The sequence below is a fragment of the Cyprinodon variegatus genome, unplaced genomic scaffold (genome assembly GCF_000732505.1).
Source record: "Cyprinodon variegatus isolate N-32 unplaced genomic scaffold, C_variegatus-1.0 Scaffold999, whole genome shotgun sequence".
NCBI classification, from domain to species: domain Eukaryota; kingdom Metazoa; phylum Chordata; class Actinopteri; order Cyprinodontiformes; family Cyprinodontidae; genus Cyprinodon; species Cyprinodon variegatus.
In genome coordinates, this window is record NW_015151452.1 from 44,821 (window position 1) to 70,816 (window position 25,996).

Genomic DNA, 25,996 nt, shown 5'->3' on the forward strand with positions numbered 1-25,996 from the left:
TAGGTATAAATAATGATCCACTGATTATTCCTTGCTGAACGGACTTTTCCTTTAAAAAGAATCCTCTTTAAGTACCATCACTTTGTCTCTTCATTTATTCCTGAAATTTTCTTTAAAGAAATGTTTGTCTTTTTTCAAAAGAGAGCAAAGTATTTAGAATGTGACAGACTAAAATTAGACTGAATTTAAAATGTTTGATAATTATGAATTATAAGTGGTTTAATTAGTGGTATTATGGTCGATTGGTTCATATAACATCAGCTTTTGGCAAAAGGAATATTTCTTTCAATGAGAAAATGATGAATTGATGTGTGGCCTGTTTAGGTTTCTACCCTGATTTATTTTCTTCTGATGTGATCTTTAGTTTTAATTATGTGAAATATGAAATAAGAAAACCCAATAAAAATCAGAATGTTGACCTTAGCAGAGGAAATGAAAACCCGTTGATAAAAAAAACTCTAGATTCCCTCTTGGTTTGTTAATGTTTGGTTCTTATCAGGCATGAGTAGTTCAGGTCCAGAAGGTAAAGATCCTGCCATGCTGTTTATCGTGTCACTTACCCAGATCCCCGTTTCAGAAAAAGAGGCAGCCTTCCCCGAGAAGAAGGCGGATCGTTCCTCTGTTCAACGTGAATGAGCAGCTGATAGGATCTGTTCCACTAATTCAATCTAATGTCTAAAAATAATTTAACTAAATGTGAGATTGATCTCCCCTGAAGAAATGGGGGTAAATAGTTATAATGTGAAAAGGTTTCCATTCTGTGCATCATTAGTAGTGTTTACACTAAAAAATCTGTGAGCAACATAACCTGCTGAATGTCAGAGGTGTACAATTGTTGCTTATCTTTACCGAAGTAATTTTTTTCAGACAACTTTTCACTTCTCCTTACATTTTAAAAATAGACTCGTTAGTTTTATTTCATTTAAGCTCTTTTTCATTATGGCCTGTTGGTAATTAAAAGGAATAAAAACCATCAAAATAACTAGTTTCATCCAGACAACTTCTTTGTGGTTGGACTCGGTGCTGCCCCAACTTGTTGTTCACAACATAGGAAAATTAATAGTTTTTAAAGATGATTCAAAGTTTAATTTGACACTTATACCATTAGATAGAAATCTAAGAAACTTAAGTCTAAGGAAGTTATAGAAAAATGTTCCTTTAATAGGTTAGTGCTGTAAACTTCTGTCCTTAACATTTTTCCTGCATTACTTTTACACTTTGTCAGGGTTTGGTGTTCTGCTTACTCTCTTGCACAGGTGGTTGTTGCTGACAGCTCGGCGAGGCCCCGCACCCGCGGCTCTTTGAGGCTGCTCGGCTGAGCTTAAGAGGATCTTTCAGTCAGCTGAAGGAAGCCAGAGTGTTAAACCGTTGTGGTACGCCTAGGCCTCTGTCCAGTCGACAGATTTCAGAAACCTGATGTTTTGGATTCCTGGTTCTAACCTGCCTCCCTCAGTTTGTTGATCTCTGGATTACTCACCTGCCTGTCTCTGTGCTCTGAGGACTGGCCTCTGAATCCCTGCTGCTCAGATTCTGCTCTGGCGTTCCCCTCGAGCCCCCTCGGTGCTATCCAGGCGGACAAGATATCCCTTACCTGGATCTACTCTGGTTCCTTCAGCTGCTCCTCAAACCTGCCTCTGCTGCGGTGCTGCTCGGCCCCCCGCCTAAGCCCCACCTGTTGCTCAGACACCTCCTCCCATCGTAAAGCTGTGAGTTACAGAACCACATTCCTCCACTCACCCTCCCTGAATAGGTTATCCGTACCTGGCGGTAAGCAGAGCAGCAGCAGCGCAGGTTTCTTTTGTTTATCTTAGTCTTAATCAGTTTCCTCTTTCCCCCTGCAGAACTACGAACACTGACGTTCTGAAGCTCGGCTGCGGCTCCTGTTCTGAACTGTTCTGTGTAGTCAAATAAACACCTTAAACTGCTCGTTTTCCTCCAGCTGTGTCTGCATGTGGGCCAAACACCTTACAACCATGACACACTTTAAGTAGTCTTTCCAAAAAAAGTTAAAAAACAAACCACTGCACTTTGTTTCGCTTCCCATCCAGGAAGCTTTTTCATTCAAAGTGTCAGAAATAGCGATGACTTGGAGGGTTTACAGAGTGGATCAAAAACAAGCCGTGTTTTGGCTTAGACGAGTGGATCCGCCCCTTTGGTCCCGCCCTGTTCCATTTGCATGTTTTCTAAGCCTGGATGACTGAGAATCTTCATCAGCATATTTAATTAATTTTACAGATGTTTTAACACTTTCCTTTGAGTACAAAGCTTGAGTTAATCCTCTAACTTCTGCGAAAATGTTTTTAAACAGCAGGATTTTAAATTTAACTCGAGTAATAAACATTAATACTTTTAAAAGCTCTGCTGAATGTGCAGCACACCATCCCCCCCCCACCCCCCGCCTCTGCTCCATTTACCTCGTAGAAACCTCGAACCAGCGCCTCCGTCTGCTGCACCACGCCGCGCTCCACTCTCCACTTGGCCATCCGTTCGATGTAATCCTTCTTGTTCTTCTCCGTCACCTGGAGGTGGGATCCGCCTGACTTCAGCTCCCGTTCTGTCACCTAGCAAAGCAACCGCAACAAATGGGAGGGTGTGTTAAACAAACCAGTTTAATCCAGAAAGATACACTTCCTCCTGAAGCTTTTAATGGAGAAGCTGATTTTATCAACATTTTGAAAACTGATTGAGCCTCAACAATCAGCATTTTATCTCATAAACAGTACAGCATTTGAAACCAAAAATTAAGAAAAAAAACATCGTTTGAAGCCCATCAGAGTTCATAGTCGGTCTTATTGTGTTCCTATAATTCCATGGATGCAAGAAAACTAAATACATTAACACTGTAAAGGAAGTTAAAGTTAGAGCACCAAATATGGTGCAGCAGATTAGTCACATGAGGAGTCGTTTTCTCCAGGATGTGCTGCAGGCAAAATAAACATTTATTAATCAATATTTATCATATACACTCACCGGCCACTTTATTAGGTACACCTGTCCAACTGCTCGTTAACACTTAATTTCTAAGCAGCCAATCACATGGCGGCAACTCAGTGCATTTAGGCATGTAGACATGGTCAAGACAATCTCCTGCAGTTCAAACCAAGCATCAGTATGGGGAAGAAAGGTGATTTGAGTGACTTTGAACGTGGCATGATTGTTGGTGCCAGAAGGGCTGGTCTGAGTATTTCAGAAACTGCTGATCTACTGGGATTTTCACGCACAACCATCTCTAGGGTTTACAGAGAATGGTCCGAAAAAGAAAAAACATCCAGTGAGCGGCAGTTCTGTGGGCGGAAATGCCTTGTTGATGCCAGAGGTCAGAGGAGAATGACCATCTGATTCGAGCTGATAGAAGGGCAACAGTGACTCAAATAACCACCCGTTACAACCAAGGTGGGCAGAAGAGCATCTCTGAACGCACAGTACGTTGAACTTTGAGGCAGATGGGCTACAGCAGCAGAAGACCACACCGGGTGCCACTCCTTTCAGCTAAGAACAGGAAACTGAGGCTACAATTTGCACAAGCTCATCGAAATTGGACAATAGAAGATTGGAAAAACGTTGCCTGGTCTGATGAGTCTCAATTTCTGCTGCGACATTCGGATGGTAGGGTCAGAATTTGGTGTCTACAACATGAAAGCATGGATCCATCCTGCCTTGTATCAACGGTTCAGGCTGGTGGTGGTGGTGTCATGGTGTGGGGAATATTTTCTTGGCACTCTTCGGCCCCTTGGTACCAATTGAGCATTGTTGCAACGCCACAGCCTACCTGAGTATTGTTGCTGACCATGATCCATCCCTTTATGACCACAATGTACCCAACTTCTGATGGCTACTTTCAGCAGGATAATGCGCCATGTCATAAAGCTGGAATCATCTCAGACTGGTTTCTTGAACATGACAATGAGTTCACTGTACTCAAATGGCCTCCACAGTCACCAGATCTCAATCCAATAGAGCATCTTTGGGATGTGGTGGAACGGGAGATTCGCATCATGGAAGTGCAGCCGACAAATCTGCGGCAACTGTGTGATGCCATCATGTCAATATGGACCAAACTCCCTGAGGAATGCTTCCAGCACCTTGTTGAATCTATACCACAAAGAATCGAGGCAGTTCTGAAGGCAAAAGGGGGTCCAACCCGTTACTAACCCGTTACTTACCTAATAAAGTGGCCGGTGAGTGTATTTTAGCCTACTGGCTCATTCTTTTATTCTTTGTTTTTTGTCTATTATATCTCTTTGAATAGCTTGAGTTGCCAACCCCTGTTCTAGACAGAACTTAGGGCTCAGCTTTTAAACAGACCAAAAGTCAGTTACAGATATTATTTCAAATTAGATTTTTAAAGAGGTGTCTCTGCTTCATGTGTTTAGGCAAAACTTACCTGACCAAAAACTTCCTCATTCACAGTGAAGGTGAGGTCCAAGATGTCGGTAATGTCGTTGTCTTTCATCCACTGGAGAGACTGGTGGAACTCCTCATCCAGGTACTCCAGGTCAGACAGGTCTGTGGCTCTGTGGGTTTAAGTTAGATTACGTTTATTTAGCGCCTTTCAATGCAAGAGGATCTCGAAATACTTTATATAAAAGACTCTAAAATGTTAAAACAAAATAAAGTCTACAGCTTGACCTTGAACTCTGAGGATTATCAGCATTTCAGACCCAGGTTGGATCATGCCAGCCTTCTGGTAGCAAAATTCTACTTTTGGAGAGAAAGGTATGATACTAAATTAAAGTAGATGAGGAGAGTTATTCTTTTCCTAAATCAAATCAGGTCCAAACACATAAACCTAATTTTTATTACCATTTAGTAACCGAACATTACAAAAGAAATTAACCTAATCAGGTTAGCTGTTTGAACCCATTTGTTTTTATAGATATTTAAAGCAGAGTATCGTCTGCAAAACATTAAACTGTATCTTATGCTGCTGATAAAATGTTCAAGCCTACTGGATAAAACAGTGTGATCTATGGCAGCCAACACCGCACAGGGTCTAAGGAGGACTCACAGAAACATGGCTGCAAACCTCTAAGGTACAATTCAAAATCAAACAGTTAGTGACACTTTTTTAGTGACAGTTTTAAAAACAGATTAAAACAGATTAAAAACTGTCTATAATTTGCTGAATGTCTTATTAACACTTGGACTGAGATTATAACCTTAAAATTGAGACAACGTAACCTGTCGATAGCATTAGATTCAGTATGTCCATTAATAGGGCTATCTGTTATACAAAATATAGATCTAAAACATCTCAGCCAAGAAAAGGTACAATCTATTTATTAGAAATGTGTGTTGAAGAATATGAGCAAATTTAAACTATAATTAGAAATACATTTAAGCATATTGATGGAGGTCTACAAATTCCAACAAATATATCAGAGTTCCTAGAGTTAACCCCCCCAAACTACTGTCTAAATTATACAGGACACTGACTAAACTGGATGATACAATATCTCTTCCTATTACTAAATGGGAGGAGGATTTATCAGCTTTGAACAAAACATCTGGGCTCAGATATGTCTAAGAACTTTAACATGACTAGAAACCCCAATTTACAATTAATACAATACAAAATCCTCCACAGAGTGCACTATACAGGTCAAAGATTATTCAAGATGGGTTTTGCAAAATCTAACATCTGTCCACAGTGCACAGGCAATCATCTTGATAATTATTTTCACGCGTTATGGTTATGCACGCCAGTTCAGAGGTTCTGGGTACAGGTATGTAAGGATCTATCACTGTGCCTGAGTTGTAAAATCTCACTTTCCCCTCCAGTTTGCTTGCTGGGTGACTTTGAGGGAAGCTCTATGGGGAAAAAAATTTGTTTGCATGGCCTTAACTGCATTATGTATCGCAAAGAAAACTATCCTCATGAATTGGAAAAGTAAGGATAAACTCAGCATCAATCAGTACAGAGACCTGTTGTTGGATCATATTAATCTTGAGAGAGTATTTTATTTTTTGGATGGACAGGAGGGGTGGGGGGGTGATCGGCCCTGTGGCCGGCTGGCTTGTGGGTCCTGCCGCCCCTGGTCCCTTGGCTTTGATGGTGCAACTGGTTGGGCCCCCCTCTCCATTGGGGCTCTCAGGGAACGGGGGTGCCTATTGGAGTCAGCGGGGGAGCTGGCTCCCTGGGAGTGCATTAAGCACCCCAGTCCTTAGCTCCCCATCCCCGGAATCCTCCCTCTGTCTGCTCCATCACACTGCCACACATGTAGGGTTTGGGGAGGGGGTCGTTACTGGAGGGCCCCACCTTCTGATGACGTCCCCCACCCTAATTTTATTTTGCATTTTAGACACTTCCATCTACAGCATTTTCACAACACACATCTATGTTGGGCATTTTCTGGGGGGGTAGTGGTTAAGGGCACCCGGAGGGGCCTTATTTTATGGGCCTCACCACGGTCGGCTCCCCCCATTTCCTCTCGCATTTAGACACTAAGAGTTCTGGGTTGTCGAATGGGGGGGTGCGCTGACACTGCCTGTCTCCCGGAGGGGGGGGTGAACTGCGCTGGACACCCCCTTTTGGTACTCCTAGTTTTAATTACACCTGAGAGCAACATGCAACAACACCACATTCGAGCAGGCGCAGGGAGGATCGGGGTCTTCTCACACCCCTGTTCTCCAGCTGCCATCCAGAGTCTGTGGTCTGGAGGAAAAGCGAGCCGTCTGGTCCGTGGTCTTGGCGGGGGGCGGCTGCGGGGCATAGGTGGCTTGCCGGGCTGTCAACTCTGCTCTCCGTGTAGTGGGCGTGTAGTGGCTGGTTGGCGTGTAGTGGCTGGTTGAACTAGTTGGGGGGCTCTGGTTGGGTGGCCTGCATGGGACTCCCCCCATTGGGGACTTCCTCGGGGCTGTCTCTGCTCCTCCCTTGGTGGGGGTCGGATTTCCTGCGCTGGCCCCTCCTTGGTGCCTTCGCTCTTTGGGTCCCTTTGGGCGTCTGGGGCTTTAGGTCTCCTCTTTTTTTTTTCTCTTCTTCTGTTTTTCCTCTTCTGTTCTATTTACATTGCAGTGTCCATATAAACTGTAAAAATCCCTGCATAATTATAATAAAGCAATTTATATGCATGAAACAAGTGGAACACTATGGCGATAGCCGTACTGCTCCACTTGTGAAAGTAAAATCTGTTGGGCTCTTTTTGGCATCAAGACAATAATTTTTATTGCTGCATTGCCAGACAGGACACTGTTAAAAAAAAAAAAAGGAATGTGTGTTGAAGAAATATATCTACGCTGTTTCTCCTAATGTGCTCTCTGTTACCTTTGATAAGCTCTATATGTTAAAAAGAAGATGCAAAATAGATTTTCTTGTACTAACAGTCTGAGCAGAGCCTTGTAGAAGGGTCTAGTGAAGAAGGCATCCAGGAGGTACTGATGGATCAGAGCCAGGCCCAGAATACGGCCACTGAAACGGAACCTGGATCAGAAACACACACATGTAAATTAGACCAACCTTAGTAGACACCAAGTTTGCATGCATAGGTGGCCTGCTTAATATGGAAACATCATAGTCTTCCAAGTTCTCCACAACCTGGGAGTTTTATTTGAATTTATTGAAAATGTAAAAAGAGGTAATGCAACTTACTACAATAGTCAGGTATTTAAGTTTAATGAAAAATTCATAGTAAGATGATTTTTAAAGATTTTTAAGAAAAATATGAAGAAAACAGTGCAGTCTCAAGACGTGGGGTTTCATGAAAAGTAGATAATCCTAGATGGTTCAACTACAACCTTCCACCTGACATTAGCAGGCAGAACCAGATCCACATGTGAGTGGGAGAGAGGCTAAGGGGGCCTGGAAAGCAAGCCATGAGCACTGTACCTTTTAGTTTTAATTGAGTAACATTGCTAAAAAGTATCACAAGCCCTATTTGTAATTTCTGGCTGCTCTACAGTAGAATCAACCCCCTAAAGACACCAGGCTACCTCCCTTCATGGAGGAACATGAAGCTCACTACGGAGAAACGCACTGCCTTGGCAATTTTTACCATTTAGTGCTGAAAGCCCAAATTTATATTTGGAAAACATAATTGAGAAAAAAAAAACGTGGCTACTAGGGTCTGTCAATTTTACAGACAGAACTGTATTTCACTCATTGCATCCCTGTCATGCTGCTGTGTTTTGTTGTCAGAAATTTTTTTATTTCTCTTCAATCATATATTAATTTATCCTATTTACTCACTATAAAAGTTTTCACTCAGTCTGTTTCACCTTGAAGGCCACACCATTCTGTGCGGGATGGTGTTTGTAGACCAGACATAGCTTCTTCCCATAACAAATCAGATTCTTTTCTCGAGGTTTATTCACAACATGTTACTGTTTAACCAAAGAGTCTGTAATTCTTTTTGACTCTGACTACTTTCCATTGTTGTAAGTAAGGGGGGACGAACCCTGCTCATGCAGAACAGGGCAGAATGCTGTGCCATAATGGCTGTATGATGAACTGGTCTCTCTTTGCAAAGATATGAATAAATGTGCCGACTGAGTGAAATCGATCGATCTCCGTTTATTTAACTAGGATGAATAGTTGAATACTTTTTTCCCACAACAGTTTACAGAAGAATCCTTGTGCACATGCACATTGAGCGATTTGCCCACGACGGTTGGGACTCCTTCTCCTGACCTCACGATTCCTGATCAAGAGGTGGTAGTGAGAGGCTGATCGCCCCTTGTTACCCCCTGTAAACTACACGACTCACGGCGCACAATCAGGCTAAAGGTCGGCTCGGTCGAAAGATTCTAGCATGACTGGAAAATCGGCCCGTAAATTGCACAGTGTACGCCGGGCTTTAGTGGACCTGTTCAGAAAACACGTGGCCTGTCAAGAAAAGAACACAAGACTGTGCTCTCTGGAAAGTACACTAATGGTTTTCTTCCTGGATTGATGGCATACCTGTAAGGATGCTGGAATTAGCATTAGCCCGCTTGGTTTCATCACTCGCATCTCTATCCTACTAAAAGGGGCAATTCCACCAAACAGGGACACTCACGACTTACTGTGTAAGAGACCAATTAACCATGGCTAGCTGCTAATGTTGCTCATGCTACATCCGCATCCAGATGGACATACCTTAGCCAGAAAAAAAGGGGCACAAAAAGCATTCTGAATGAGCTGTATTTAAATTTCAAAATGTTTTTAAAGACCAATTCATAAGGACTGTTGGTAAAATACCAGGCTATGACTCTTTCAACTCCACTTCCCATTTTTGCACTACTTGTCACATTAAAAACAGACCATTCAAGTTTCACACCCCAATAAAACTAAAGAACCTGTAGGAAAACGTCCCATTTAAAGCTAAATCTCGTCTATAGGACGGATGAAAACTGGTCAGATTATATACGGGGTCACAGTGTTTTTAGTTCCTTTGTTGACGTTTACTCACCATTCCAGATGGTTCTCAACAAAAGCTGACATGGGGCTGATCTGAACGGTGTACGTGTCATTGGCTGAGTATTCAAAGAGGCCGTAATATGGATTAAAAAGCTCTTGGGATAGCAGGAAGAAGAATTCCCTGGATGGGCCACTGTAATCTAATCTGCAGATGACAAGGAAACGTACAGGTGGGTCTCGAGGCTCAGGCCGAAGGGTTAACATGAGTAGCATGGAGCGGAGAAGCCAGGCTTACCCCTCCTCCCCTAAGAAGGTGACGTAGAGTTTGTTCCTCTGCAGCTCTTTGCGAGAATACGCCATCACTTGATTAAAGGTTCCCTCCAGGAGGTGTTCTCTTCGGATCAGAAGCCTGTAGGAACAATAGAAAGACACTTCCCATCATCCTCTGCTTTTCAGTTTCAGTGTGAAGTAAGAGATTCTCCTTCTTACTTGATCTTGCCCGGTCCTTGGCCATAGCCTTTAGCCTCAAGTTTCCGGTAGAAGTTTCGCAGTTTGGCTTCAAAGTCTCTGCGGTAAGGAGCTGGTGCCCTGGCTCTTTGCAAGCCTGCAGTCAAACACATCAAATATTTCAGGTTATAATCTTAAGGTGTTTTGCCCAGCCACTAAATGGGATGTCACACCACAGAATATAGCGGGATTGCTTTGTGCAGTAAGCCTTCACCTTTCCTCTATATTGAGGCAACCTACTAAAACCTATAAATGCTATAAATGCAGGTAATATATTTGTCTATGTTTGTTCCCATTAGTCATTGATCGGCTAAATTTACAAACAAACACCAGATGTCATTTAGACCTAGGATTTTAGGCTAACTCTGGTCGGTCCAACATATTCTTGATTAGTCCAGAAATGATTGATGAAAATTGGGCTCTGTTTGGTCGGTCTGATTTTCTCCCACTTTAGTCCAATAATAGACGTTTAAAAGATGTTGAATATCCAGTTCTCAACACCTTTTAATGTTCTGAAAAGTATGAGTTTTTGATCTTTACTTTTCAACCAAATGTAGAACGCATTTCATGCACAAATCATGTTGTCTTTACAATGTCTGTTCAACCAGTTTTTGCTCTGAGGGAAAAAATGTACAACAACATTGTTTATTTATCTTTAATTGGTGTAGGTAAATAAGATGATGTGCAAATGGAATGATTACATCTTAAAATAAGATAATTAGATAATATGCACTTGAAACAAGACAATACAATTGTTTTTTCCTATGAATGTAAATTGTCTTGTTCCATTGGCAAAGTGTCTCACTTTCCTCCTCAATTCAAGAAAAAAAAGCATTTATTTAGATTTCAATTTTTCGCAGTGTAGAACTTTTTTTTTTCAGTCGTTATCTAAAATCCTTATTTTTGCATTTTGCTTTTGCCTAGATAGCTAAGATGAGTCTTTGAATGATATATTACCTACTGTAAATAAAGTTTTAAAAAAATAAGTTAACATGTCAAGAAAAAAAGGTAAAAAGCTAATCGTAAAGTAAAAAAATTAATGAGCCTGGTTAACAATTATATTTAGGTTTATAAACTAAAAAATGTCAGTGCCAGTATCAGCATTAATGCCTTTAAGGTTATGTTGGACCAAAAAAAATGTGTTTCTTTCACTCTCAGAGTGTTTTTTATGAATTTCGGTCAAGTTGGCGTTTCTCGTTATTACATTGTGACTAATTTCTGCCATCAAATTATCCATATATTTTTTTATGGAACAAAGGTAATAATGTCTTTTCCTAGATTCCAAATATTGATTTTCAAAGTATTTTTCTTTTTCTCTTGTTTCCTCTCTGCTGTGGCATAAAGCAGTTTATATCGTACATTAGAGCTGCAGTAGAGTCTCCTAGGTCTGCTAGTCAGGGGCATCAAGCGCCCCGCTGCTTATTTGGGGTCAAAGTTTACCAGAGCAGAATTTGTTTTCCTGCAAACAGGCAGAGCAGCTAGAGATCAAAGCCTGCATTCATGGTTTGAGTTTTTCAGACTCACGTTTTTTTCCAAAGACAATAAAAGACGAGCAATTACAAGCTGAGCTTTCCTGCTCTGACCCACTTTCCTTTTTTTAGAAGCTCCCATCAATACACACACACACACACACACACACACACACACACACACACACACACACACACACACACACACACACACACACACAGACACTGCGGTGGTCTCCGTTAGATTTGCACAGGCCATTAGGAAAACAGGGACCCAGCAGGCTCAGCTGAACAGTGAGGACTGCTGCTGTTTGTTTGGTGTGACTCCATGAGAGCCCAGTCCTGCTGTCGGGATGAAGCGAGAGCGGAGAGAGAGAACCAACCAGGGGAGTTCTGCGGGGAGCAAACGGGCGAGCAGCGAGGGGAGAAGCCGAAGGCGGGGTGGATGGGATGAGGGGGGATGTACGACATGATCTCCTCTTCAAATAAACTGCAAAGACAGAAGCAGAGGAAAAAACAGCATCGTCAGCACAAATTAAATATTTAGTTTGCAAATTAAATATTTACACATTACAAGTTATGAGTAATTTCCAAGCGTCTGTCTTTGTTTGGGTAAAGATGTGGAGGGCTTCAGCCTTTCTGTAGGGTTTTAATCAGTGAACAAAGCAGAAGCATCATGCTGTGGGGGCTGATGTTTGTACTTTTTTAACTTTGCAAAGTAAAAAAAAAGAGCCGACTGAGTGAAATCCATTGATTTCAGTTCATTCAACGGGAGTGAATAGTTGAATACTTTTTTTCACACGTCACAAGGTAGTTCTTCATCTTACAGTTGACGAGTACAACCAGCGCCATCTCTCAGGGCTGAGTCCAACGTGTGGTTTTTGGTTGTGCATAGTGAGCAGGTAGATCGCATCACAGCATTGGGCCGAACAGTGTAAGAAGATACATCATGATCTGGGAACATTCAAACCCTGCGCTGTCGTAATACAGTTTGAGCTGTAGCTGAGTACAATGATGGAAAATATCGTACAATGTTTGCCCAGCTTTAGTTCCAGGGAAACTAACTCTTTGGGATAATCTGATGGTCCTGATTCTGCAGGGTCTCTTTGAGAAGCGTGCCTTCTTGGGCAGTGCAGCAAAGAACAAAGCAAGAGGCGTGAAGACACGGATGAGCCACACGATTCAATCACAGTCATCATTATTAGATGCTGTTTTCCATCTCCCTGATGCAGCCGAGCATCTGAATAGTAATTCCATCAGACTTTAAAAGCTGTGAGCAGGTGCTGATTTACCTTAGCAGGATAACGAGGTCAGCATCACATGAAAGCTTCTCCACACCCTGAGGACCTTCTGTCCGAATGTAGTGGATCTTTTCTCTGAGGAAACAAAAATACAAAATGCAGTCATTGAATGGTCATTGAATGGTGATGTTCCTGCCTGCAAACCTTGAGCTCTGCTGCTAGCATGAAGGCAGAATTCTGCCAATGGGGGAAAAGTGTTATATCATAACTATACTATACTCATAAAAGGCGATTTATTTAAAACACACATTAGCTATAAGCATTTACATTTTAAATGCTTTATGTGTGTAGATGTTTGTATCTCTGTTTATTTTTGTATCTCTGCCTCTGTCTCCCCGGTCAACGAGTCGATGCAATCATCTGCTAATCAGACAGCTGGAAACGCATACCAAGGACCAATCACAGCTAGTTTTTGTCAGTGCACTTCCGCTTGAGGTCTGCGCGGGTGCGCGACCTTCCGACGCGTAGTCAGGATTTTTTTGAGGTGCGCGACAACGGTTGCAGAATCTCTGCGCGGGGGCGTGGTCGCACATAGAGACAGATTTGATGGTAGCAGAGGCTATGCGTCAGAAGCATACATTGGCCCTAAGAGCATGCTTAAGAAATTCCTTTTTGATAAAGCTTATAGTTAGAGTGGCTCAGGTTATCCTGAGCTATCTCTGTAATTCTGCTGCTATAGGCTTAGACTTATGGAGGACATAGGGACCCCTTTTTCATCATTCTGCTTCTCTGATAGAATCTGATAGCTTAATCTCTAACGTTCTGCTCTCTCTGCTTTTTCTCATAGTAGCTTTGCCTCGTCTGTTCCTGTTTGGCTGTGACTCCATCCTGGAGAGAAATATCAGCTGTGCTGCTGCCATCAACACCTCTGTTTATAGATGACAGAGATCGGCCTATTTTCCAGTGTAGTCCTGTTTCTCAGACTGTGACTGGCTGGATGTGCTCTCTTCATCCTCTGACATGGGAGCTGTCTCGGAGCTCGTCTGCCTGGCTGTGTTTCCTGGATGGGGCCGCCTTTTACAGTTGCCTTTTGTATCTCTGCTTCTTTTTCTATGTCTGCTTCTGTCTCCTTGAACCCCAGTCGGCCTCAGCAGATGGCCGCTCACACTGAGCCTGGTTCTGCTGGAGGTTTCTTCCCGTTAAAAGGGACTTTTTCCTCTCCACTGTCGCTACAAGCATGCTTAGTGAACTCTACAGCCAGCAATCATCTTCTGCAATGTTTTCACAAGTAACTCCATGTTAAGTCCACTTTACTTACAGACACTGACTCTTTTTCTCACCAATCCAACAAATGCCATTCCCGTTAACAACTGACACACACCAACAAAGGGAACAGCTATTAGCAAGATGCTTTGCTGACGCTGCTAACAGCGACCAGTGAGAAAGTGGTACTGACTCAAGAGATGTGATCTCCTGAAACGTAGCCAATCACAGCATGTTTACTTTCTCAGGCTGCTCAGGCTACCCAAACTGGGCGTTTGTCAAATCGGCAGAACATAAGGGTGAGAAGTTAAACTCAAAAACATCTCCATCCCATATGTTGCTGCAGTCTCTGAGAAACTCAAGAGGATTTTCTCTAAACACAAAACCCAAGAACATTTCAATCCAAACAAGACCCTTAAACAGAGACTAGTAGATCCTAAAGACAAAACCACCATACCAAATATGAGCGGAGTGGTGTCTGCTGTTCAATGCAGTGAGGATCTTTTATGCTCTGATCTTTATATTGGAGAAACCAAACAACCTCTCCACAGACGCATGGACCAACACAGAAGAGCAACCTTCTCGGGACAAGACGCGGTACATCTACACCTGATGGACAAAGGAACACTTTGGACGACCAGAATGTTAACATTTTGGACAAAGAGGACAGGTGGTTTGAGAGAGGGGTGAAGTAAGCCACCTATGTTAAGAAAAAGAAAGAACAACCTTAAACAGAGGGAGTGGACTCACATTTCAAATACCTACAATATAGCAACTGAGTTGATTCTTTCTTGCTATCATTGCAACCCCAACCCCTTTACAGAGGAACAGAAGACCTCGCCTGTTCAGCCAGGCCAATAATTCCCTTTAACAAACTCCCCCTTCAGAGACATAGACAGGAATGGGGCATTGCACGCTAACAAAGAAGCTAATCGAACCCCATTCAAAGGGGTGGACGCGTTCGTCTGTTTCTATTTGAATGTTTTCTAAACAAAAACAAGGCTTTGTTTGGCTACTGTTCAGTTCAGTTCAGTAGCTTTTATTTGTCCCAGTATGGGCAATTTTTGTGCAGTAGTAGTAAACCTTTCACACACATGTTCACATTTCACAAATCACAGATTAAAAAATAAAAGAAACACATAAATATTTAAAAAGATAAAAGTAAGGTGGATAAAGTAACTCAACACTATTTCTGACTATTTAAATTGAAAAAGTTTCCTGGATGGGAAGCAAAACATTTTTAAACTTGGAATCAAAGTCCAGTGGATTGTTTTTCTTAACTTTTTGGGAATTTCTAAAGCTGGCTACAAAAGATGACATTAGCGCAAAGAAAAATGTGCAAACATGAGGAGAAGATCATCTACAGGAGCATAAAAAGCAACAAAGCACAGAGAGGTAGCTTTAACCTATGTTGTGACATATCTGGGACCTCAGGGTATAGGACCTGCACACATAGACTGCTCAAAATGCGAATGCTTTTCAAATAAACCTGCTCATATGGGTATTTATTGCAAAAGAGCACTTTTGGCTGAATTCTGCCCTCATGTTCATGTCATTTGGAGCCGTTCTGAAGATATAAAGAATACATTATGAACAGTTTAGTTTCTGCCTTCAACTTGTTGCCCATAGGAAGATGTTACTTGGATATAACCTAACCGAATATCTTCAGAACGGCTGAAAATGACACAACTCATATGGGTGAGTAGAACATGATGGAATAACATGAAATCAATGTAAAAAAAAATAAGCGGCATTCTCCTTTAAGTCTAAATGCATTCCTGTTACTATCTTTGTTGAACTATAAACATCTGTAATAGTCTGGTGCATTGGGGGCACAAAATGTCATTAAATCTCTTTGCATTTAGATTTTACAATTTATATCTTTTTGAAAAAGTTTCATGAAAACAAATGTTAAAGTTCTTTCAAAGCATATACAGCTTTCATCCTTCTGGTTGTTTAGTTCTGTAGATGCTTACCGTAGAGCGTGATTTCTGCATAGACTCGGCTGTCGCTCCTGTAGCATGTCGAATATGTTTGACTGGCGCAGGAACGCCACTATCTTGTCATTGTAAGCTATAGGAAAAACACAAGCTGTTAGAAGTTGCTCTATGCAGCTGGAAGCTGCTAACACGCCATGTACATTTTGTTCAATTTTTGTTGCAAATAGGTAACAAATTTGTAAATGTAAATGCAATCCATAAATGAAAATTTGAAAAAGGATTTTAATCATTTTTTTAAACATTTCTTTAGGCTATTTTTGAATGATATTAAAATCTGATGTTTCTATGAAGCAGGCTATCCTGAAATATTTCCATACTTATGCTGCTATAGGCTTAGACTGCTGGAGGACAAAGGGACCCCCTCGCATCATTCTGCTTCATTCTATCTTTGAACTCCAGTATTTAGTTGCAAATTGAAGGTTAGTTTAATTCCTAACGTTATCCTCTCCCTCTCTTTTTCATCATAGAAGCTTCATCTGGTCTGTTCCTGTTTGGGTGTGACTCCATCCTGGGCAGCCCAGCAGCCTGGTGTTCCTTCCCATTATTAGTTTCTACTATTAGATGCACTTTTTACCTTTATCCTCAGTTTCTTTAAACCCTCGGTTCTTCTTCCAGTTCTTTATTACATGTTTATCCTTCAAATGAAATGTCCTTATTCAGAAAAACAGCGTCATGTGTTTTCATATCCTGAACATCCGCCTGGACAGAAAGGTCCTCAAACTGCGATAGAACAGCTGATTCACAGTTACCAGCCACCTTGGGAGGCTTCAGCAGCTCTAGGTTATACTGTATCTAACATATTTTTTTTTTTTACAAATAATAACATCTGGCTTTTTTTCAGTGCTTAGTACTCTTTCTCTCCAAGACATATTTATATGACTTTACTGTGACTAACTGTATGTGCTCTCTTTTATCTCTTTTAAATGATAACTGAGTCACTGCAATCAACTGGTTTTCCATAGATAAAAACTGAACCAATGTGACTGTCTGATCTGGTTGAATTGTCTCTGTAAGGTGCCTTGAGATGACGTGTATAGTGAATTGGCTCTATAGAAATAAACTGAAATTGAATTGAAATTAAAACGGGCTCAAAGCTTGTATGATTAACTGTTTCTTTTCCAGACAGAGCTACTCGTGAAGCTAGCTTACTGTTACCTTTTCTAACATAGAAAGTATTTATAGATCAGTGCTTCTATGTTAATGTTCCATGTCTGCTTCTGTGTCCTTTTCAGTAGATGGCCCTGACCCTGGTTCTGGTTCTGCTGGAGATTTCTTTCTTATTAGAAGGGAGTTTTCCTCTCCACTGTCACTGCATGCATGCTTGGTATGAGGAATTGTTCTAATTATAGTTACAGTGGCTCAGGTTATCCTGAGCTATCTCTATAACTATGCTGCTTAGACTTCTGGAGGACATAGGGATTTCATCCCTATGTCCTCCATTTCATCATTCTGCTTCATTCTATCCCACTCTACAGAATCTGTTAGTTCAATCTCTAACGTTCTGCTCTCTCTGCTTTTTCTCATAGTAGCTTCATCTGGTCTGTTCCTGTTTGGCTGTGACTCCATCCTGGAGAGAAATATCAGCTGTGCTGCCGCCATCAACACCTTTCTTTATAGATATTTGAGATCGGCCTGGTTTTCAGTGTAGTCCTGTTTCTCTGACTATGATTAACTGGATGTGCTCCCATGCTCTGACATGGGAGCTGGCTCGGAGCTCATCTGCCTGGCTGTGTGTTTCCTGGTCTGGGCCGCCTTTTACATTTGCTGTTTCTATGTCTGCTTCTGTCTCCTTGAACCCCAGTCGGCCTCAGCAGATGGCCGCTCACACTGAGCCTGGTTCTGCTGGAGGTTTCTTCCTGTTCAAAGGGAGTTTTTCCTCTCCACTGTCACTACAAGCATGCTTAGTGTAAGGGATTGTATTTGAGTCAATGAGTCGATGCAATCAACTGGTTTTCCTGAGATAGAAAACTTTAACTGGAGGATATGGTGAACTGTAAAGTGCCTTCAGATGACATGTGTTGCTAATTGGCACTATAGAAATAAACTGAATAGAATTGAATTAATCTGACTGGATTATCTGATTAAACTCACTCTGTGAACTTGAGATGAGGACACATCTTCATATCACTGTATGTATCATAGCAAGAGCTAAATGAGAATGCTGGGCTTACAGAGAGCAGTGAGTTGCTGTGGGTCAGTATGATGGTGGCTCCGTATGGCTGCTGCCAGGCTGATACCGGGCCGGGCTAACAAAGAAGCCCCACGATTCCTGGACACCTCAGAGGCCTGAGAACAAAACACACACCTGTCACTGCCACTGCTGAATGTTTTAGGATCATTTTAAGGAAAAAAATAAAACAGAAACAGTCAACCCGTCCAAGACGAGCAGTTCACTGCAAAAAATATCTTAAAATAAGTAAAGATGCTTTAAATTAAATGTATTTATTCTTGATTTGAGCAGATAAGGTTATTTGTCAATGGAAAGAGTATTTTTACTCTTAAAAAATATTATTTGATAATATGCATTTGAAATGAGACAATGCGATATCTTTCTTATTTAAAATGTAAAATATGTTGTTCCATTGGCAAAGTCTCACTTACCACCTCAATTCAAGAAAAAAAATGCAGTTATCTTAACAATAAATGTCTTATTGAGATGAAACGTTTTGGCCAAATTGGAGCAGAACCATACTGCACCTCTCCAGCACTGTAGCTGCGGAGCCTCTGCAGGTGCTGCTTGTGGGCCAGGTAGCCCGGCAGTCGGCCGTTCTGCAGCGGGATGCGAGGGTCGATGAAGGTTGTCGCTCGGCTGTTGTGATCCACAAAGAAAGACTGGAGGAAAGAAAAGGCAGAGAGACATAAAAATGAATGATTGGTTCTGAAGCGATGTTCTGTCAGATGAGCAGACCTCGTCAGACCAGCATACCCATAGTCAATACCAGTTTATTCCTTTAGTTTTGTAGAAAAAATACCTTAACAGGCGTGTATCCTATAGACGTACAAAAAATATATATATATTCTTAATTACTTACTTTTTGGTGTTTTTTAAAGCATATGTTGATCTGACCCTAAATTGTTTTTTTCTACGCATGGACTAAAGGGAAACGTTTTGTCACAAAACTAAAGGGATAAGTGGAAATCTGGTGTCTTGCGCCTGCATATTGACTATGGGTATTCTGGTGTGGCAGAACACCGGGCTGTGTGTAGCAGTGCTGCCCATAATGCAGAGACAGAAAAAATCCTTAAGCTTCATTTACGACCAGCAGCATATATATATATATATATATATATATATATGTTCTTGGAGTAAGGCGGTAAAAGCGACATTTTGCCAATGAACCAAGATAATTTACATTTAAAATAAGAAAGCACAATTCCATTGTCTTATTTCAAGTGCATTTTATCTAAATATCTTATTTTAAGAGTAAAAATACTCATTTCATTGGCAAATCGTCTCATTTACCTGCTCAAATTAAGGGTAAATACAGTTAATTTGAAAAAAATGTATATATTTTTAGATTGTTTTTCCAGTGTAAGCCCTTCCGCTGCCTGCACTCTAACTGCTAAGAGGACGACCTGCTGGTGTGACGAAGATGGAGCTCAAGGTCAAGGCCCTTAACCCAGAAAGACCCCAGAAGGAGCATGAAAAACAAGCTAGCACAGAAGGGTCACAACATCCTCCTTGAATGAAAAATTCAAAATGTGTGTAGAGCATAGTTTACAATTGTGTTTTAATAAAATTGGCCTGGTGAGCAGTGATTGTCTGCTGGACAGTTTTTCCAGCTAACCAGGTTCTAATCTGCTCAGCAAATCACCTTTAAAGCACCTTTATCTCTACCTCAGGTCACCAGACTAATTCAACTTCACTAATTTCTATACTACTAACAATAGTGATTCTGTACTGCAAAAAATTAAATACAAATAAGTAATTCCTTCTTAAAATAAGTGCTTTATTCTTGAATTGAAGAGGCAAGTGAGACTCTTTGTCAATGGAACAAAACAATTTACATTTTAAATAAGGAAAAAAACTGCTTTGTCTTATTCCAGGTGCATATTATCTAATTGTCTTATTATAAGAGTAAAAATGTCAGGATCCCAGTTTTTGTGTTTGTCTGTTTGTCTTGTCTTTTGTGTTTCTCCTTTCCTCCACCAGGAGGCGCCTGGCTCCAGTTCGCCTCCTCCCACACCTGCAAACAGTTGCCTCATCACCGGACTGCTCTTAAGCTACTGGTTGCCACTACTTCGATGCCAGAGTGTTTGCCAGTTTGAGGTACTCTAACCAAGCCTTGTTATTCTGAGTCTATCTGGGTTTTTGCATTCAGAGCTTTAGTTCTCTAGCCAAGCTGAGATAACATTGAGTTATTTACTGAGCGCTCGTTTCTTGAGACTAAACTTTGTTTTGTTTTTTTGCCTTTCGGCAGGAAGCCTTCCTGCAAAGTGGACCTTTCCGGACCGCCTTCTCCCAAGTGGGATCAACAGAGTCTTACACTGAGTGACGGATTCCAAACAGGAGGTTTGGATCCAGCCACCTTTGAGCACGCTGAGATCACTCTCTGAGTAAGGAAGTCATCTTCACCACGACCCGTTCAAGTACCACAGGAAAACTGAGTTGCAACCAGCGGCTGCATCATTCCACTCCGTCCGAGTTCTGGGTAAACCCTGTTCCACCCTCCACTGAATCAAACTACTCTGGAAGACCATCACACAGACTGGAGTCTACGTGTCTCTTCTTCTCTGGAAACATGAGTGGCAACAAATCCTCTCCTTCAAGATTAACAACTCCAATTTCCCACTGAGCTTGAATCTAACAGTCTGTCTTCCGCTCGTCTTCCAGTTTCCGGCTGAACTCTAAATAATCTTCAATAAAACCCGTTGAACTTTTATACTGTGTCTCTGTTTGGCTTCACTGCATGTGGGTCCGAGCCTTAGAAAAATCATGACAAAAAATACTCATTCCATTGGCAAATCATCTTATTTACCTGCTCAAATTAGGGGTAAATACACTTAATGTAAGACATGTTTGCTTATTTCTAAATCGGTCTGCAGTGTGTTTGTATGGCAGGAATCAAGATGGGATGAAATTAGATCATTTTTTATATTTTAGTAAAATAGGCAGAAAGGCTTTCGGTAGTTAAATACTTTGGATTGTTTTCCCACTTTAATGAATAAAAATAGTGTTATACATCCAATAAGTTGGACACTACATGTTTTTTTTAATGATCTGAAACTACAAAGAAACTAAAAAACAGAATAAATCTGAGAAGGAGAGTTAAAGAAATGAAAGGAGGGATGCTACCTTTCCTTGGGGGTCGGTCTTAATTTCCCAGCCTCTTGGCAGCTCCAGCTGTGTGTCTGCAAACTTGTTGAGGAAGACCACCAGGTCCCGGTTGTGCTGATAGCGCTCAAAGTTCCTGGCGTCACGGCGGACCTTCAGGATCATGTGCTTCACGCAGCTGCTGCTGGTGAACATGCGATACGCTGCCTGCAGAGGGAAACCGCGGTTCAGGAGGATGTTCCTGTTCTGACCAAACTCTATCTACCCTTAAGTTTAATGGGGAAAGCTCACATAGTTGCTGTGCAACACAGTGAAGAACTCGGGGTGTGTGATGAACTTGACGGCTGGCGACTGAAGGAGAAATGTGACCTTCTGATGGTTGACAGGGGAGGAGGGGCCTGCAGGTGGGCAGGGAGACTGGTCAGGCTAAATCATCCTAATCCCAAAGGGTGTGCTGCTGTTGGACGACAGACTGACTCACCTGTCTGAGGCGGCTCAGATTCACCGTCTGAACTCCGACTGCTGCCGTCCTCCTCGGTGGCCATGGTCCTCTGGATGTTCTGGTACCTGCACAAAGAAGCAGAGCGTCAGGAGGGAGGGGGAGGAGCTTCTTTAACACGTTCAAACAGCTAAATCTGGCCTTTCTGACGCAGCCAGAGTCTGGATGAGTATCCTTAGTATTAGTTGGCTCTTCTTGCTGTTCTTTGCAGGCTTACTGTGGAACATTATAGTTCCTTTTCTGAACAGCAGGTGTCAGCCTCGTTCAATTGTCTGTGATGTAACTAGGGCTGAAGGCTTCATCGGATTAATCATTTTTTTAAATAATCATCAACTAATTTAGAAATCAACTAATCCTTAACTGGACTATAGAGACAGAAAAACATGCCTTAAGCTGACAGAGCGACCCACTCAGAGCAGTTATGTCAAAATTGTAAAACAATTATGGTAGTGATATTATTTACAAAATATACAATATATAAACATTTTGCATTTAAAAAAAAAATAAATGTTTTTGTCGGTCAATATGCTCTATGTAGAACTCAAGTGAAGAAGTTTTACTTCCATCTGGTTTAATTTAGTAAAAAAAATCTTCCTTAAGGAATGTCCTGTCTATCTGATTATTAATCGATTAATCAAAAAATTATTAATCGATTTGCAAAAGAATAGTTCGTTGCAGCCCAAGATATAACCATTTATGCACTAAAAAGAAAGAATCTGGTTGCAGCCTGGATGCTTTTCTAAGCTGTTTTAAAGGAAAAATCCAGTCATATTCAGAATTCAAACTTCTGAAAGTATTTTATATATGAAATTAGATAACTGACCAACGGAGAGATGATCACTACTTTTCACTTCACAATGGCACATAACTCCACCTGCCTGCACGTTACATGCGCCATCTTTGTTGTTTTGCACCGCTACTACAAATCCAATCATGCTTTGCGAGGAGAGCTCTTGCAAAGCAATCTGGGATATATCTGCTCATCTAGTGACCATAGATGATTGCTACCTTTGAGGGTGCAGTGTGGGAAAATGTAAGTGAATTACTTTTTCATCCACTCGATGTTCGGACACTCATTTAAAAGGTCAAAACACTTCATAGTGCCCTAAATTTTGATTAGAACTGATGTACGGAAAAGTTCATTCATCTCATCCAGCTGTTGCTGGTTAAATACTAGAAATAGGGCAGAGGACTGAGGTTGAGCTGCTGGAAAAAAGCATTAGGATTCACAGACAAATCCACCAAAGGCAGACTTCAGCCACCAGTGCAGAGCTTAAGTAGCCAATGCATAACGCTGGCCTGGTGTTAAGAGCTGCAGCATAGGAGCTATTTTACTTCAAAATGGACAGAGTGGCTCTCTGTAGGCGGCCAAGAAACTTCCTTCAGACTCTCCAAAGATCAAATACTCCTGTCACACCAGGTTATGGATAAAGCCTCCTTCTGCTTACCTCCTGTTTAGCTGTTCCATCTGCTGGGTGGAACCAGAGCGAGGGATGCTGTGGTTACACTTTCCACCGTTACCGGGTCTCTGCCAAGTGGTGGTTCTGTTGACGTGATCCACGTAGAACACTCTGCCATGGCTGTCAACACGAGCCTCCCAGTCTGCAGAGGAGACAGAGGAGATGGAGGGGGAGACGGTCTGAATTAGGGCTGGGCAATTAATTGCATTTGTAATATAATCACAATTTAGAAAAAAGCAATCTTCAAATCAAAGAGGCACTCAGTTTTAGTCACAATACCTTTACGAAGAGTAAGACACAAAATTTTTGTTAGGTGGCGGTAATACGATTAAAGTGGGCATGCTGTCGCACAGAAGGGAACAGAGAATTGCAGCTAGCACCTAGATCTATGCTTTATACTCGAAGTGACAACTTTTTAATGCAAATGTTTTAATGCAAATGCAAAAGTAAAGTCCTGCAGCACTGGATTCTGGAGAAGCAAGCTTTCACGGTTACGGAAAAACTAAAACCCTGGATTACAACATTGACATGCTTGTGCTTAGAGGTGCTGATCCTCGTGCCAGCCGCTTCACACTTGGCTGCCCAGTGCACACCGAAGGTCCTGGTTTGATGAGTCCAACAGAACAACATCATCTGCAAACAGCAGAGATGATATCTTTAGGTTCCCAAACCCTAACACCCTCCGGTCCCTGGCTTCGCCTAGAAATTCTGTCCATAAATGCATGAACAGAACCGGTGAAAAAGGGCAGCCCTGGCGGAGACCAACATGCCCCAGGAACATGTCTGAGTTACTGACGGCCATTTTGAACCAAGCTCCAGCTGCGGTCATACAAAGAACAGACAGCCCAGTGTACCACAACCAAAATGTTCCTCCTGAATCCGAGGTTCCGCTATTGGCCAGATCCTTAATTCCAGCACCCTGGAGTAGACCATACCAGGGAGCTGAGGAGTGTGATCCCTCCGTAATTAGAGCACCCTCTGATCCCCATTTTTAAAGAGAGGGACCATCATCCCAGTCTGCCAATCCAGGGGTACTGTCCCTGACTACCACGGGATGCTGCGGAGATATGTCAGCAAGAACAGTCCTACAACATCCAGAGACTTAAGGTACTCAGGATGAATCCCATCCCTGCCACCGAGAAGCTTTCTAACTATTTTGGTGACTTTAGACTGGCTGATGGGCGAGTCCGGCTCTAAGTCCCCAGCCTCTGCCTCCTCCTTGGAAGAGGTGACAAGGGATTGAGGAGATCCTCAAAGTACTCCTTCCACCGCCCAACAACATCCCTAGTCGAGGTCAGCAGCTCCTCACCCACACTGTAAATGGTGCCGGTGAAGACCTGCTTCCCCCTCCTAAGGTGGCGGACGGTTTACCAGAACACTTTCGAGGCTGACCGCTAGTCCTTCTCCATAGCCTCTCCAAACCCCTCCCAGACCACTCCACCCGACCCCTACGGATCCCTCTGTGGGTGGTGGGTCTACCGAAGGGCTGGCCCACGTCATCCATTCGGGCTGGGCCAGCAACCAGGCCCTCACAGCCACAACCCCAGGCCTGGCTCTAGGGTTGGGCTCCGGCTACACCATACCGAGCAATGTCACAGTCCTTGATTTTACCCTCTCCATAAGGGTATACCCAGGGTACCCCAATAATTGGCCAATAAACTTCCCAGCTACCCTGTTTTAAAACCAATCAGCATTGTTACACAAAACATGAGTCTACATATTGAAAATGACCGGGAGAAAACAGAATGAGAAAAAATTAACAAAGAGGAGGTGGAATGGAGCAGACATGGGCAGCAGGCACATTGATGACACTCCAGAGTAAGAGCGGCAACTCTGGGTTCTTACTTGGAGGTAAAGCTGGGTCAGTGGCTGCAGGAAAATGGTTTGGGTCATTGCTGGGTCGCAGCACTGGAAGATGGCCGACAGGAGGGGAGAGGTCTGATCCTACGGGACATCACAGAGACAGATGGGGGGTGAATAATCGGATGCTTGGGGATTTCTATTCCAAAAAAATAAAGATTTTAATTTATTTTAACTACACTGTAAAGAATTGGGTGTTATAAATTCAGAATTAACCTATTTAACTCTAAATTGAGTAGTTATAACTATACTGGCTCTGCTCAAGTATTGGTGTTAATAATCACTGTAAAATTTTACAGCCATGCAGTGTAACTGTTACTCTGGATGCTGTCGATTACCTGCCAGTCTCTGAGAGGGCTTCTTGATTTAGATACCAATATGAGTAAAATTAACTCTAAAAATCTAACAGCAGCTATAGAGTAAATATAACAATCATTTGGAGTAGGACCAAATATTGTCTGACGCTAGGGCGATAACTGACCCTTATTTTGCAAATTGAACTACTTTGTTGATTATTTTTTTGATTAATAATCAAAAAGCCAAAAGTTCCTTAAAGAATAATTTTTACAAAATTCTAACATATGAAATTCTGTCAGCTAGTCTCTATATTCCAGTTAACAATGAATCGATTGTTAAATTAGATAATTATTTCAGCCCTTTCGGATGCAGAGTTATATTCAACTTTCAATGCTATAATTGTAATAAAGTATCTTTTATTCTGCAGATCAAGTTCTAAACCCAAACGGGAGAAAAAAAGAAGCTGTGAAATTTCTGTAACACACGGCTTGTCCAGTCAGGGGTATAAACCTACCAATTTAACTTAAAGAAATGCCTGCCTCCATAATCACTGGGGATGAGAACATAATTACAGCTTAAACCATTAGTTCCTCAGCAGAGTAGCTTCCCTTGAGCTCCTGACCAATGATTTCTGATTGAATATTTGATCTGGAGGAAGGGAAGCGAGTAAACACAACAGGCTCGGTGGGATAATGGCAAGATCAGATGAAGCAAGGCTGATGGGAATGTAATTCACACAATCTGATGATCACATTACCGAGGCAGCCCCATCCACAGAGAAGACGTCACAA

General features: G+C 42.0%; 1 protein-coding gene across 4 annotated transcripts in view; it reads right to left on the bottom strand.

Moving 5' to 3' along the window:
* Nucleotides 1-25,996, bottom strand: part of hecw1 (HECT, C2 and WW domain containing E3 ubiquitin protein ligase 1) — a 67,693-nt gene that overhangs the window by 6,439 nt on the left and 35,258 nt on the right. For 3 of the 4 annotated variants that reach the window (XM_015399245.1, XM_015399244.1, XM_015399247.1), the window contains 16 exons: nt 24,894-24,992; nt 23,037-23,190; nt 21,571-21,656; nt 21,381-21,487; nt 21,111-21,296; nt 18,512-18,646; nt 17,986-18,100; nt 15,791-15,887; nt 12,603-12,686; nt 11,694-11,800; nt 9,824-9,938; nt 9,630-9,743; nt 9,387-9,539; nt 7,322-7,420; nt 4,385-4,514; nt 2,415-2,561 (listed from right to left, as the gene is read on the bottom strand). In XM_015399245.1, coding sequence (XP_015254731.1) covers nt 2,415-2,561; nt 4,385-4,514; nt 7,322-7,420; nt 9,387-9,539; nt 9,630-9,743; nt 9,824-9,938; nt 11,694-11,800; nt 12,603-12,686; nt 15,791-15,887; nt 17,986-18,100; nt 18,512-18,646; nt 21,111-21,296; nt 21,381-21,487; nt 21,571-21,656; nt 23,037-23,190; nt 24,894-24,992 — 1,928 coding nt within the window. The remainder of the gene's footprint in view (nt 1-2,414; nt 2,562-4,384; nt 4,515-7,321; nt 7,421-9,386; nt 9,540-9,629; nt 9,744-9,823; nt 9,939-11,693; nt 11,801-12,602; nt 12,687-15,790; nt 15,888-17,985; nt 18,101-18,511; nt 18,647-21,110; nt 21,297-21,380; nt 21,488-21,570; nt 21,657-23,036; nt 23,191-24,893; nt 24,993-25,996) is intronic. The other variant, XM_015399246.1, reaches the window with a different exon arrangement.